Source organism: Marmota monax, unplaced genomic scaffold (genome assembly GCF_021218885.2).
Source record: "Marmota monax isolate L192 unplaced genomic scaffold, Marmota_monax_Labrador192_F-V1.1 WCK01_AAM20220418_F8-fsc00038, whole genome shotgun sequence".
NCBI lineage: Eukaryota > Metazoa > Chordata > Mammalia > Rodentia > Sciuridae > Marmota > Marmota monax.
The window spans coordinates 11,886,305-11,899,993 of NW_026692498.1; the positions used below are offsets into that span (position 1 = coordinate 11,886,305).

General features: G+C 40.5%; 1 protein-coding gene across 1 annotated transcript; it reads right to left on the minus strand.

The window, feature by feature from the left end:
• Positions 1-1,181: 1,181 nt before the first annotated feature.
• On the minus strand, positions 1,182-12,080 carry Ms4a12 (membrane spanning 4-domains A12). The gene is given in 7 exon segments (XM_046444520.1): positions 1,182-1,225; positions 1,228-1,264; positions 1,424-1,534; positions 4,230-4,346; positions 6,014-6,070; positions 6,652-6,789; positions 11,841-12,080. Coding segments are annotated over 7 exon segments (744 nt in total).
• Positions 12,081-13,689: the final 1,609 nt, after the last annotated feature.

Here is a 13,689-nt window from a genome sequence, read left to right on the forward strand (position 1 = left end):
TTTGAACTCTAAGTTTGTGATCATCCCCTCAAACATGCCCTCAGCACAGCCCGGCAAGCCTCCTGTTTCTCTTGCCATTTTAGTCTTCACTTCCATGACTTTTTGTCATTACCCATTTTGTTGGATATTCTGATTCTATTCATGCTGTCCACTTGGACATGAGCTCACTTCTACTTTGACAGAGATGACAAGAGCCATGATATTGGAAGCTCCTCGTATACTCACTACCCTCATGCAGACCTGTGGCTTTCTGCAACAATCACATCTTCCCTTCCTCCTTCTACAGCTTAGGTCATGTCCTCCACCTGTGATTTTGATGTCTTAAAACTGTCATTTATCCCTTCTCTCTTACCTTAATTGTTCCCACTTTTTTTTTTTTTTTTTTTTAGTACCAAGGGTTGAACCCAGGGGTACTTAACCACTGAGCCACATCCCCAGCCCTTTTTTATTTTTATTTAGACACAGGGCCTCACTGAGTTCCCAAGTGCCTTGCTAAGTTGCTGAGGCTGGCTTTGAACTCTCTATCCTCCTGCCTCAGCCTCCTGAGCTGCTGGGATTACAGGTGTGCGCCACTGTGCCTGTCTCCCACTGGCTTTTAAATGTGTGAATGTTTCTTCTGCTTCAGAACCAAAAGGCAAAAATGGAAACAACACCAACAGCACCAACCCCACGTGTCAGCCTTGCCCGGCTGTTGGTCCATTCTGAACAGAAAAGGGGAGGCAGGGAGGAGTGAAGAATCTCCAGTGACTTGGACACGCTGCAGAGCATCATCAGAAAAGCTCTGCCAGTCTGCACTGCAGGGTTTTTCAGAGTGACTATACAACCAGTATGAGATCAGACAATTAAAAAAAAAAGAAAGAAGGGATTATGTTCATAATAGCATTTTATTGCAGAAAAGGTAACGTCACCAGGAAAATATCTGGCTTTCAGAGTTGAAGGGTTGTTTTTTCAGTTCTCTGGTCCTTCACCCTTGCCAGTGTGGGGTACTGGTAAATACAAGACAGTGACGGGAGATATGGTTGTCATTAGTGATGCACAAATCTCAAATGCAGTCTCTGAAGATTCACAATCATCGTAGACAGTAAAGACCAGCTTCGCAAGCAGTTTTTGCAGAGTAGTTTTACCCCCATGATATCGGCCCAGTGCCCCCATTTTCTTTAATATTTAGGAGCATAAGCTGGTTACCCATCATTTCTCGGAGGAGCTGAGGAAGACTCTTGTGTCACGGGTTGTTTGCATACACAGCTGGAATGACCAGGACAGACTAGAAAGAAAGAGTATAAACCAAGCAGTGCGGTTAGTACAGCCTATTCGGCCTTCTCCAGCCCCGTCCAACACAGGGACAAAAAGTGCCCTTGTAAGTAAGTCTGTGTCTCTCCAGCATGTCTACAGGCTATTTTACAAAGAAGAGACCCCCACTCACCCCACTGGTGTTGGTGACCATTTGCTTGTTAAAATGGGCCGTGGCACAAGTTATGCAGAACTCCAAGAGGGAGAAAATCATCAGCATGGCTGAAATTCCTTTCCCAGAAATCTGAAACCACAAATAAATACTAATCAGGAGGGCCTCACACGGGCTTTGACAAGTTATTGCTCATTAAATGCAATATTACTCATGCTTAACTGAAAATGATTTTCCCATTACCAGCAAGCGCTTATTTCAGGGGAATATGGATTTATTTTGATTTATTTTTTTTTTTACAATACCAAAAGACTTCTTTTGGCCAGTAGACTGCTTTACTTAGAAACATTAGAAAAGAGATAATTTTTTTTCCTTCAATGGTTTCCTCATTTCTTTTTTTTTTTTTAAATAAGAAAGTCATTCACAAAAAGCCAGAAATATAGCCACTAATCCATTATCTCAAATGCTACTGTTTAGAAGTGACCAAAGTTAGCACGGGCGGCTATTATTCTGGCTCTGTATGAACAGGCACAAGGCAAAGAGAAGAATGGATACATGGAGAGACAGCAAGAAAGGAAAAATAGTGAGTAAGAGAGGGAAGGAGAGTCAGAGAGAGGCTCTATGTTTAGTTGAAAAACCTAACACAGATGCCTGGAAACCAAGATGTTGGGTCTGAGTCCTGTGATAGTCACCGAGTACTTTCGCTGTTCCTTGGGAGTGGCAATTGGATTAGAAATGGTGGATATAACTTTCCCAGATTTAGACCACAAGAATGAGGAAGCTCAGTGTTTTTTTTTTTCCCTATGGTTTATGTGACCCACACCCTCATCAAACCAAGGTACATCTTATGAGGAAGAAGGAAGACATATGAATTCACATCCACTCTTATCATCTGATGTGTTTAGTGTCCTAATGAGCTGGATTATGCCCTTACTAAAAATGGATAATGTGTGTCTGTGGGTTTCTGCTGACTCACCAACCAGATCGAATTTTTGGTCTTCTTTCCTCCCTCCCTTCCTTCTTTCAATCACGCTATTGGGCTTGGTTCATTTCCTGTCATTTTCTCAACCTTTCATTCTTAAAGTGAACAGATCCATATGGGCCTTGTATTTGTTCAGAGGGAGGGTGGGTGAATTTTCCTTGATTTGTATTTCCACTCTTTGAATCCAATTTGTTTTGCTTGTTGCTGCCTTTGACTTGAAGGCTACAATTGTTTTTTTTTTTTTTTCCCCTGAATGCCTACCAGGCAGCTGTTTCTGGGAGATAGAGAGCTGAGCCGGTACTGAGACATGAACTTCACTTTCTTTCCTCTGAGAGTCTGCTAAATGACTGGTTCCAGTGCCTGCCCCATGGCCAGAGGTGGATTCTACCCCGTGGATCACTGAGCGCTGTAGGAGGGCTTCTCCCATAAATCATTTGCTTTCTTCCTTCTCAGAACTCACGGCTGTCCACCCCAGTCTTTCCAACTCCAGATGGGAGCACATTGGTAAGGCTGCTTTGTATTTCTTGGCTTCTGTTCTTTCTTCAGTTTGGCTTCTTGGGGAGTGGATAAGAACCAGGACTAGGAGCTGTGCTTTCTCCACCATCTCGAGTCACATTGGATTTATTTCTGTACATGGATTCCAGGTTTGAAACTGAATTTTCAGTAACATTTTGTTCTTTTCATTCGACATTGTAAAATATGAAATTCATTTCCTTGCTGAAGCCCACCTTATTTACCAAGAGGTCCCCTCCTGTGGTTTGGATATGGCTTGTACCCCAAGGGTTCACATGCTGGAGGCATGGGCCAATCTTACGTGGCAGGCGTAAGCACTGGAAGGTGGTGGGACATGAAGAGGTAGGGCCTAGTGGGAGGTGACTGGCTCAGGACTGCGTTTGTGAGGGTGTTAATGCTCATCTCCTGAGTGGATTAGGTCTTCTAGGAGAAGGTTAATTTTCACAAGAGCAAGTTGTTATAGAAGAGTGAGCCTGGCCCTTTTGTCTGTCTGTCTCTTGTGCATTCTTTCCATGGGATGCATGCTCCCATGCTGTCTTCCAATAGGCCTTCACCAGAAGCCAATACTGACACCATGCTCTTGGTCTTCCAGAATTAGCAACTAAAGAAACATCTTTTCTTTGTAAGGTACCCAGCCTCATTTATTCAGTTATAGCAACAGAAAACAGACTAAGATATCACCTTACCTATTCTTGCCTTATATGCCTTTCTCTATACTGCAAAAGACAATAATGCATTCAAAACACAAATATATTGTGTTACTGTGTTGCTGCATTCCTTATCTATGGTAACCATTCTAGCCCTCAGACCACCTGTTTCCTCCTAGGGTCAGAGTCCTTGCTTGGCCTGTATAAAGATCATGAATGGATGATTGCATTTGAACACATTCGGAGACCATATGCTTCATTTCAAAATGGCTTCACTTTCTGGGCTTCTTTAGTAAAAATTGGATGTCCTTGTCACTATTATTTTCCTGTCCCTCATTTTAACCTAAAATAAAGAAGCACTCAATAGCTTCACATTCTTGTTGATACAGAATTTCAAATTGTTGGAAAATAATTTTGGGGTATTCTGAGGAGTGGGCCTATCCAAGTCCTTCCCTTGAGTTCCTGGAATTAACAGTGGGATGGACCAATAATGCTCTTTCTGCTTTAGTCTGTCTGCAGAGGCTTACGTCTCCCACTCTATCATCCCAGCCATGCCATTTCTAGGAATGGGGCTGGGATAGAAGAAGAGATTTACACTGGGGTTCCTACAGCACAAGGAGATTAAAGACATAGACTCATTCTGTGGGAATAGAAAGCATAAATGTGGAGACTAGGGGACACTCACCACTGCCCAGTAGGCCTGAGAAACGAGGCCATTGATGCACAGGTCCACTAACAACAGAATCGCCCCAATTAGGGAAAAGATAGAACTCACAATGTTCATTCCAAGGCTGCTTTTTATCTAACGGAGACAACAGAAAAAATAAATTAGAGGATAATTAAAATTAAACAAAATAATAATCTCAGTTATATAGTTCTTGATCTTTGACATCTGTGGCAATTTTTGAAGTTGAATTGTTTCTTTTTACTGCATTTACGGGTGATTAACACCAAAATCACTCTGCAACCTCATTGTCAGTTCCTTCTGAAAAGCTGTAAAAAAACGTCAATGATGTATTTTATTTGTATAAAAACCTCATGCTTAATAACAACTTTATTTCCCTTTAAAAAAACAGAAGAACAAATAAAATTTTGGGGGTACTGGGGGTTGAACTCAGGGGCATTGGTCACTGAGCCATCTCCCCAGCCCCATTTTGTATTTTATTGAGAGACAGGGTCTCACTGAGTTGCTTAGCTCTTCGCTTTTGCTGAGGCTGGCTTTGAACCCGAAATCCTCTTGCCTCAGCCTCCCAAGCCACTGGGATTACAGGCGTGCACCATTGCAAATAAATAAACTTTAAATGGGCATTGTTCTGTGACAGGTGCTGTGTTAAATTTTTAAAATCATATTGTCACATTGAGATCTTACAGCCATGTCATGAGGTAGTACGATGGCATCTGGTTCTGTAGAAGGGAAAGTATATACCTCCAAAGTTGTTGCTGATAGATTTAAGGATTAATGAAAGCCTCAACAGTTCTCTAGTGACTAGATGATGAACTCCAAGTTTTTAAGGAGAAACCCTTTAGGTTTTTGTGAGTACTGGCATATGGACAGAGTGAAAAACTTGCCCTAGCTTTAACAATAGCATGATGACACGTGACACAATAATTGTGAAACCAGTGCTCAGCTGACTTGCTAAGGAGGCACATAAAAGATGCTTTATTTTGTTTCTGGATTACAAAAAGAGTGTTTGATCAGTTTGAGGCTAGCTTCAATTGTATTATAGTGTTTTGGTTTTGTCTAGAGGAACATGAACAATGGATTTTATGTTCCCACTTTCCCATTCTTTCTCTTTGTGCCTAATTACATAATTAAGGTGATCTTGAAACTACCTCTGCTTTAGTTTTTGGTAAGTCAGTTTCCTTCTCCTGGTTGGAAATTCAATCAGGAAATTGGTATGCTGTGACCAAGGGAATTGAAAGCCCTGTCTCATTGATCTTTTTATAAGTTTTTCTTATGTTCTGAGCTAGATTACTTTAATCCTGATTTAAAGAATTCTACAATAAAAACCCAATCTCAAGAAGAAATATGTGTGTGTACACACACACACGCACACATGCACATACACACATCTGCACACACACACACAACTATAAGGCAGATTTGAGAATAGAGTAGTGAACATCCAAGACCTTTTTACTGAGGGGCAAGTAGGTATTTCCTGGTTCCTGGGGTTTTGTGTGTGTGTGGGTGGCCTTCTGCTGGTGAAGTTTGACTCAACTGAAGCAAAAAGTCTTTAGGTTAAAACTTAAGCCACCCTTATCTTTCCCATTTCCCATCCTTGTGAGTTCAAGAGTCGGGAAGTGGAGCTCTCACATTCCAATTTGCCTAAATTGGCAAATGGCGTGGACCACTCTTCCACATATTTTGAGAAAATGCATCTGTTCACACTTTCTGAATCTGCCTCCTCAATGTTCCTCTCCACTCATCTTTAGAGGGGTTTAAAAAGTAGAAACATTCTAACTTACCAGGCAAGGGGAAAATTCATTGAATGTTGTTATAGAGAGTGATCCAGAAATAATGAACTGTAGAAATAGAAAAATTTATTTGTCAAATGGTGGATTCTCTGATTGTGCCTGGGAACTTCTCCTTACGTGGAAGGTTGGTCCATCTACATTCACCTAATTTTGTTCTTGAAATTGCCTGTTATTTTTCTCAGTTTTCTTGAGTAACTATGAGTGATATGATTTGACTCTTCCCCACCCCTAAGATTCTTGCACATAAAGAACTCATTTTCCTGAAAGCTTTCCTTATTCAAAGATTCCTGAGATTATTGCCTAATGTTGTTTCCTGAAATGTTGCTTTTTTTTAAAAAAAATTATATTTCCAATTATCTCCTTTTGCCACTCTCCACCCAACACACCCTTTTCTGTCTAAAATGTCATAGGGACCTAAAACTTTGGTTAGATTACTTGAGCTAAGTAAACTTTAAGATTCAAATCAAAAATGGGGAACAATGTTCCCCTTCTTTTTTAAGCCCAGAGATGTTATTTCTCTAAATCCTCCCACCCTCAGATAGCTGGATTATTAAAAACTTAATAATATTAATATCACATGTAGGCTGAAGATGCCCAGGTAGGGACAGGTGTCCTAGCCATCTACTCACACAGATTCCACCCCAGAATGGATATCCACTAATAAAAGTGAAGGAGCCAAAACCGAAATATTGTGTAGTAGTGTAGCTCAAAAGGCCCAAAATAATTCCAAAGCCAATGTGCATTGATCCAATCACAATCTGGATTCCCTGAAAGAGAAAATAGGAATTTTACAATTACTTCTTCATTTTCAGCCTTTGAGACCTTATGGTCATTGCTGCTCCTGTTCATTTACCCACCACTTTGCCAGGTTCCATAGGCATCACTTGGACATGTAGGTAAAGCAGGGGTTGGACGTGAACGTTTTGATAGACTCTAGAATAATGGGAGCAAAAGTATCAGTGTAAAGCCTTGCTTGAGGTTTTGGAGGTGGCTTGCAGGGTGGCTGTAGGAGAGTACTTCAGAGAGCGCAACTACTGATGCATCCATTAGCATCTTCTGGAAGCCAAAGACACTCAGAAAAAAAACAATACCATTACATGTGACTTTAGTGGCTCTCTTTTGCAAATAGAACAGTTCTCTGCTTGGATAATATCAGTTATGAGTAATTAATTTTCTACTTGATAATGTTATAATCACTTTATACTTATTGTTCCTTGTAATCCCACCAACAGCTGAAAGAGACACAGAAATATAAATAAATTAGGTGCTCAAGGTCAGGCAGTTAGTGAGGGACATATTTGGGAATTTCCTGCAGCAATTTGACTCCAGAGCTCACATTTGAACTCTTTGGCACTGACTCCTCCCACCCCCGAGGCTCAATGCAGGTCCATCTCTTCCACTAAGCCTTCTTGGTTACACCTGTCAAATTGACTTACTGTCTTTTCTTTCTCAATTTCTATTGCATTTCTCTAATTGCTAAAGATATTGAACTTTTTTTTCATATATTTTTTGACCATATATATATTTTTTCATATATTTCTTCTTCTGTGAAGTGCCTGTTCTGTTCCTTTGCCCATTTAGTGATTGAGTATTTGTTCTGTTGGTGTTTTTTTTGAGTTCTTTGTATGACCTGGAGATGAATGCTCACCTGAGCAGGTGGTAAAGATTTTCTCCCATTCTGTAGGCTCTCTGTTTATGTCATTGGTTGTTTCCTTTGTTTTGAAGAAGCTTTTTAGTTTGATGCCATACCTTTTATTGATTCTTGATTTTACTTTTTGTGCTCTAGGAGTCTGTTCCTGAGCTGACATAATGGAGAGTTGGGCTTACATTTTCTTCTAGTAGGTGCAGTGTCTCTAGTCTAATGCCTGGGTCCTTGATCCAATTTGAGTTGAGTTTTTTGCAGGGTTGGGTGGGTGATAGGGGTTCAATTTCAATATACTACATATGGATTTCCAGTTTTCCCAGCACCATTTGTTGAAGAGGCTATCTTTTCTCTACCTTTGCCCAGTATGAGTTGTCTGTATTTATGTGGTTTGTCTCTGTGTCTTCTATTCTGTACCCATTGGTCTACAAGTCTGCTTTGGTGCCCATGCCATTGCAATTTTTGTTACTATAGCTCTATAGTACAATTTAATGTCTGATATTGTGATGCTTCCTGCTTCAATTTTCTCACTGAGGATTACTTTGGCTATTCTGGGTCTCTTATTTTTCAAAATGAATTTCATAACTGCTTTTTCTATTTCTATGAAGAGCATCATTGGAATTTTAATAGGAATTGCATTAGATCCGTATAGCCCTTTTGATAGTATGGCATTTTGACAATATTAATTCTGCCTATCTAAGAACATAGGAAATATTTTCATTTCCTAAGGTCTTCTTCAATTTCTTTTTTTTAGTGTTCTGTAGTTTTCATTGTAGAGATCTTTCACCTCTTTTGTTAGATGGATTCCTAAGTATTTTATTTTATTTTTTGAGGTGAATGGGATAGTTTCCTAATTTGTCTTTCAGCTGATTCATCATTGGTATATAGGAATGCAATTGATGTGTGGGTGTTGGTTTTATATCCTGCTGCTTTGCTGAACTCATTTATGAGTTCAAGAAGCTTTCTGGTGAAGTTTTTTTTTTTTTTTTTTGGTTCTAAGTATAGAATCCTATAGTCAGCAAATAGGGATAGTTTGAGCTCTTCTTTTCCTATTCGTATCCCTTTACTTTCTTTTGTCTAATTGCTAAAGCTACACTGAGATTCCATCTCACCCCAGTTAGAATGGCAATTATGAAGAATGCAAGTAACATTCAATGTTGGCTAGGATGTGAGGGGAAAGGTACACCCATACATTGCTGGTGGGACTGCAAATTGGTGCAACCATTCTGGAAAACAGTATGGAGATTCCTTAGCAAACTTAAAATGAAACCACTATTTGACCTAGTTATCCCACTTCTTGGCATATACCTGAAGGACTTAAAATCAGCACAGCCACATCATTGTTTATAGCAGTTCAATTCACAATACTTAAGCTATGGAACCAATATAGGTATCCTTCAACAGATTAATGGATAAAGAAAATGTGGCAAGTATACACAATGGAATATTACTCATCCATAAAGAAGAATGAAGTTCTGACATATGCAGTAAATGGATGGAACTGGAGACTATCATGCTAAGTGAAATATGCTAATCTCATAAAACTGAAGACCGAATGTTCCCTCTAATGTCTGGATGCTAACCCATAACAAGGAGGGTAGGGAGGAAGTATAGAAAGACACTCATTGGACTAGACAAATGGGAATGAAGGGAAGGGAGGGGAGATGAGACTAAGAAAGACAATAGAATGAATTGGGTGGAGCTTTCCTATGCTCATAGAAGAATACACGATCAGTGTAACTCCACATCATGTACAACCACAAGAATGGTATCTAAATTGGAATGGGTTGCACTCCATGTATGTATGATATGTCAGAATACACCCTACTGTTATGTGAATCTAAAGCAATAAATAAATTCAACTCCCCCAAACATTTTTGTTGCATGCTAAGATATAAACACACCTTTTCACTTGGCTTTCTAGTCATTTATATCTTTTTTTTTTTAAATTTCAGGTGTGCATCCATTTTCTTATCAGTCAAGAGACATATATCCAAAGACAAGGGACCCCTCTTGTACTTTTTTGTACCTCTTGTCACACCTTTCTTTGTCCTGAGTAAGCATATACTTCTGAGAAATGACAATTGCTAGATTGGTGCAAAAGTCAATGGAATACTATGATTCATTTCTTCCCAATGTGCATGTCTTATCTAACCAGGAAGACTGCAAACACAGACACTTCTGTGTTTATGTCTTCAATAAATAGTTAGTGCATATAATTAAGTTAAATTAAAATTGGAACGTTTCATAAGCAAAGCTAAGAGATTGATATACTTTTGAATAATGAATTTCTTTGAGATTCTCATAAAAACTATGAACCTTTCAGTCTTGCCCATCTATGTACGTATGCCACACTTTTACCCATAGCTCAGGGAGATGATGAGCCTCTTTTAGTGAATGATATATCTCAGTTGAAGAACTCCTGCATGAGATTTTATCTTTGATTTCCACAAGTTCTTCTCATCAGTCCAATAGTCTACAAACTTCCCATCTTCATCCTAATTGTACCACGTACTGATCAAAATCGCCTTAAACTTAACCACCTTTGTGCTTTCAATTCACTTTGCATTTTTGGCCACAGGACCACCTAAAGTTCTGAGCTGATTGGTGTGGATGCTGTTCACCCCACCAGCCATGGCCCCTGCATAGTTGTCATGAATGGAGCTGCGAGTGGCACAGATGTGTAATCTTCATGGAGATGTAGCTTCTGCCAAGTGCAGTCGCTTTTAAAAAGTACTTTTATTTCACACCTCTTTGGTACCAGGCAGTGGTACTTCATTCCATTCAGTAAAAGCCCAAGCCTCTGCCCTCCAGGTCCCACCAGGTCTGGCCCCTACCATGTCTCTGCCTCTCCTTCTGACCGCTCCCTCCCTTGCATTCTCTTCTACTTTATTGGCCTCCTCCCTGTCCATCAAATTCATCACACACATTTTCCTCTAAAGACCTTTACACTGGTTTCCCTCTTGCCCTGATATCTGCACGGCTCACCCCTAACTTCACGTCTGTGCTCAGATGTCATGTTCTAGGGAGAGCCCAGGCTGGCCAGCTTGAAATAGCTCCTCCCTCATTTCCTGGTACTTCTGACCCCTTTTGCACTTTATTCTCTGTGTTTCCTTTATCTCTTTCCAGCACACTCCATGCTCCACTTCCTTATTATGTGTGCAGCTGATTTCCCCCACTAGGTGGTAGGTTCCATGAGGATGATAATCCCAACTCCTCTGTGGGGTGCTGGTTTGTCCCAGTGTTAAGCAGGAAAAGGGAATTTCCTCCATGTGGCAGGAGGAGGAGCTGAGGGGCCACCTCCTCAGCTTAGATTGGCTGCTGGAGGGAGACTGAGGCTCATTATTAATTTCTTAAAATGGCTGAGACTTAAACTAGGTAGTAAGATGGCTAGAGGAGTTCTGGCACGCAATGGTGATTTAATTTTGTTTATGGACAACTCTAGCTGTAGAGGTTGGAGCTGCACACAGCTGGAGATTCCATGCGGTTTGGTGGGATTTTGTTAGGGTCTGAAAGAGGTCTCTGGAATGCTTGGCAAAAAGACTAACAATTCTACCTAAGCAGGTGGAATCTTCACCTCCAAGTAGGGCGGCATGTTTTCTGAAGTCTATGGAAATAAGACTGTGGCTGTTCAGCTCAAAGTAACCTTTGTAGAAATAAGGCATCAGTTAAGCCACAGCATTTTCAAGGGTACTGTGAGGGAAGCACTGCAGGTGATACGCCTCCTAATTCTTTCACCCTGAGCTTTCCCCAGACTTCCTGTTAGTAACTCCACTCGTTTTGGGGCAGCTACCACCAGTAAATTCACCTGTAGGCAAACACCAGGCTTGTAATCATTCCAGAAGTCAGAGTGAGATTGTCTAAAAAGTTTTTTAACAAAGTGAGATCAAGTTAGAAGTAGTGATGCTCCGGTTGTATCAATATTACCGAGTGCCCCTGCTAGGGAGGGAGGGTCCTCTGTCAACCATTAGATTCTTGCTTGAATCTGAAATAAAGTGGACTTGGGGTAAAGTCTGTTTGCAGATTGATTATTTCTACCTGAATGGGACACAGTTTCCAGAATACTGTTTAGAGCTCCTTAATAATTGAATGGTAAATCATCTAGAGCTTACAGGTATAAAAACAAACCAACCCTTGCAAATGCAAAATTAGAATTCTGGTAGCAAGTAGACTCACCCCCAGTGTCTTTGCTTCTTTGAAGTTTGTTGGTACTGTTCCTGTAGCTGGACTTATTTGTACGTTTCCTTGACCCAGCTGATTGCTAGGAATGATTCCCGGAGATGCAACGAAGTAAGGCTGCCCACCTTGAGCTTGGTTTCCTGGGTTTATTGGACTCAGATGTTGCTGAGACCCGGGAGCCCCGTAGCTGCTTGATGGGTAAGGATTGGGGGTGGTTTCACATGCTCCAGGGTACATTGTTACCTGGAATGACATCGTTATGTCCTAAGTATTACAAAACACACATAAGTAATACATTAATGCAGAAAAGAAATTGAAGGACACCTTGTCAAATGTCAGTTGTCTATCCAAATGGAAGAGGGCAAGTTAGCAGCAGAAAACAAGCAACGAGGCTCACATAAATGAGATTCTCATTTGATTTGGAATCTTGTATGTCCTGTGGTTTGGAGGAAGTGAAGAAGAGAGGAATATATTTTGTAGTTCTTTCTATTTAGTTGTCGTGCACGTGTGTGCATTTACTGAGTTCCTTGCTTATCAAGAATAGCAGGAGGGAAGGGACTGGGGTCCATAGAGTAATGTCCCTTCTCCCCTCTAGAGATGTCCACATCCTAATGTGGGAATCTGGGAATATGTTAGCCTGCTTGGCACAGGAGAATTAAGATGGCAAATAGAAGTAAGGCTGTTCAGTTGACCATGCAATAGGAAGATTGGGTGGGCCCAGTCTTAAGGACCCTTAAAATTGAGAGAGGCAGAAGAAAATAAAAAAATAAAAGACAGAGCAATGATGCAGGTAGGGTCGGCAGGATGTGATAGGCTGACTCTGAAGATGGTGAAGAGATCATGAGACAAGGAAGATGGATCCCTCCAGAAGGTGGATAACAAGGAAGCAGATCATTCCTGAGAGCCCCCAGAACAAACCTTAGATCTGCAGACGCTTTGCTGATAACCCAGTGACTTACAGAAAGGCCAGATAAATTTTACGTTGTTTTAGGCCACCAACTTTGTGATAATTTGTTAGACTAACAATTGTATGTATGCAGCTGTATGGTAAGGAAGGCAGTCTAGGGTTAAAATTATCCATAACTGGAAAAGTAGATAACTCATTTATGACGCTCATGTTGATTTTCCTTTTCTTTAAGGAAAATATTCTTGAGATTCTTTCTTCATTTCTGTTCTTCAAGAAATAAAGCCTAGAGCATCTCAGTCCCTATGTAGCTGAGGGAAATTTTGTTGAAAATAAGTCAACATAATTAGACAGGGACAAAAATCATGGTTAATTCTTGAAAACAATCACGACACCCCAAAACTCCTCTTTAGTAGCCTTAGATTCCTTTTCAGAGACCTTCTCTGCAAACTTTTTTCTTGTACTTCATGGATTCAAGAAAACAGGAGTAAGGGATGTCTTTGTCCTTGGCATGAGGTAGGAATTGAAGGAATCCCTATTATGCCCTATTCGAGCACGGCACCACTGGCATTTGAACAGGGTCACTTACTCAGACGATGTACTCATAGAATCACAGCTACATGGGTTGCTGCATTATTGTTGCTATGTAATGTGCATACAGTTTATTGTCTCTTTCTTTATGAAATCCCATAAGGTAGATAATAATATTATTCCTATTTCACAATGAGAGAATATAATGGACTTATTCATTCCCTTGGCATCTCCATGTCTGTCTGTCTTCCTTCCTCCCCCCACTCTCCTACCCCCCTCCCTTTCTTTCTTTCCTCTGTTCCAAGCTCTGTTCCCATCTCAGATATTTACCTGGATTTTATAAGTACCTATTGCTTCCTTTCACAGTCCTTATTCTAAGCTGCTCATATGGTAGATACAATTGAAAAAAAA